Source organism: Otolemur garnettii, unplaced genomic scaffold (assembly GCF_000181295.1).
Source record: "Otolemur garnettii isolate 467f Iridium unplaced genomic scaffold, OtoGar3 scaffold00194, whole genome shotgun sequence".
In the NCBI taxonomy this organism is placed as follows: domain Eukaryota; kingdom Metazoa; phylum Chordata; class Mammalia; order Primates; family Galagidae; genus Otolemur; species Otolemur garnettii.
Window position 1 is genome coordinate 1,439,736 of NW_003852589.1, and position 1,110 is coordinate 1,440,845.

General features: G+C 41.8%; 1 protein-coding gene across 1 annotated transcript in view; it reads left to right on the forward strand.

Annotated features, from left to right (window-relative positions):
* Positions 1-1,110, forward strand: part of LOC100952791 (U3 small nucleolar ribonucleoprotein protein MPP10) — a 17,850-nt gene that overhangs the window by 3,350 nt on the left and 13,390 nt on the right. Inside the window, exons 3-4 of the mRNA XM_023507625.1 lie at positions 10-94; positions 1,016-1,098. Of these exons, the coding sequence (XP_023363393.1) occupies positions 10-94; positions 1,016-1,098 (168 nt within the window). The remainder of the gene's footprint in view (positions 1-9; positions 95-1,015; positions 1,099-1,110) is intronic.

The following is a 1,110-nucleotide window of genomic DNA, read 5'->3' on the forward strand; positions in this document are numbered from 1 at the left end:
GAGACACAGTGAGTGTTCATGATGATGAACTGGGTTCAAACAAAGATGAGGAAGAACTTGCTGATGAAGAAACAGAACTCAGCATTTCTGAAACGTGAGTATTTGGAATCATTCTTTACCTTTACATTGTAAGCTAGCACTGCCCATTCTCAAATATGTGCTCATAGTTGTCTAATATGTTTGTCTTAGAAAATTAGATTCTGGCTCGGCGCCTGTGGCTCAAGCGGTTAAGGCGCCAGCCACATACATCTGAGCTGGTGGGTTCGAATACAGCCCACGCCCGCCAAACAACAATGATGGCTGCAACCAAAAAATAGCCAGGCGTTGTGGCAGGTGCCGGTAGTCCCAGCTACTTGGGAGGTGGAGGCAGGAGAATTGCTTGAGCCTAGGAGTTGGAGGTTGCTGTGAGCTATGATGCCATGGCACTCTACCCAGGGCGACAGCTTGAGGCTCTATGTCTCAAAAAAAAGAAGAAGAAAATTAGATTCTCTGAGATCAAGTAGTAGATTTTTCTTTCTTTCTTTGTTTTTTCTTTTTTTTTGGTGGCGGGAGGGATAGGGTCTTGCTCTGTCACTGTTAGAGAACAGTGGAGCAAGCATAGCTCACAGTAACCTTGAACTCCTGGGCTCAAGTGATCCTCCTGCCTCAGCCTCCTGAGCAGCTGGGACTACAGGTGTATATCATTGTCTCTGACTTTTTATAGAGATAGGATCTTGCTATATTGTGCAGAATAGTCTTAAACTTCTGGGCTTAAGTGATCCTCCTGCCTTGGCCTCTCCCAAAGTGCCAGGATTACAGGTGTAAGCCACTGTGCTTGGCCTATTCTATTACCTACATAGTATTTCACCTACAAAATTCTTTCTCTTATTCTTTAACTGAATGACTTTGAAAGATCTGAATGTTTGGTTGCGTTAGGTATACAAAAGAAAGAACTTTGTTAATGGAAAATTTGTTTCTTTTTTTTTTTTCTAGTGAAAATAGTATATTTCCTTTAATAAGTATTTTAATATTGTAGGGATGAGGATAATGACCTTGAAGAAAATGAAGATGGTAAGCGACATAAAGAAAGTTTGAAAAGAGTGACCTTTGCTTTGCCGCGTGATGAGGAAG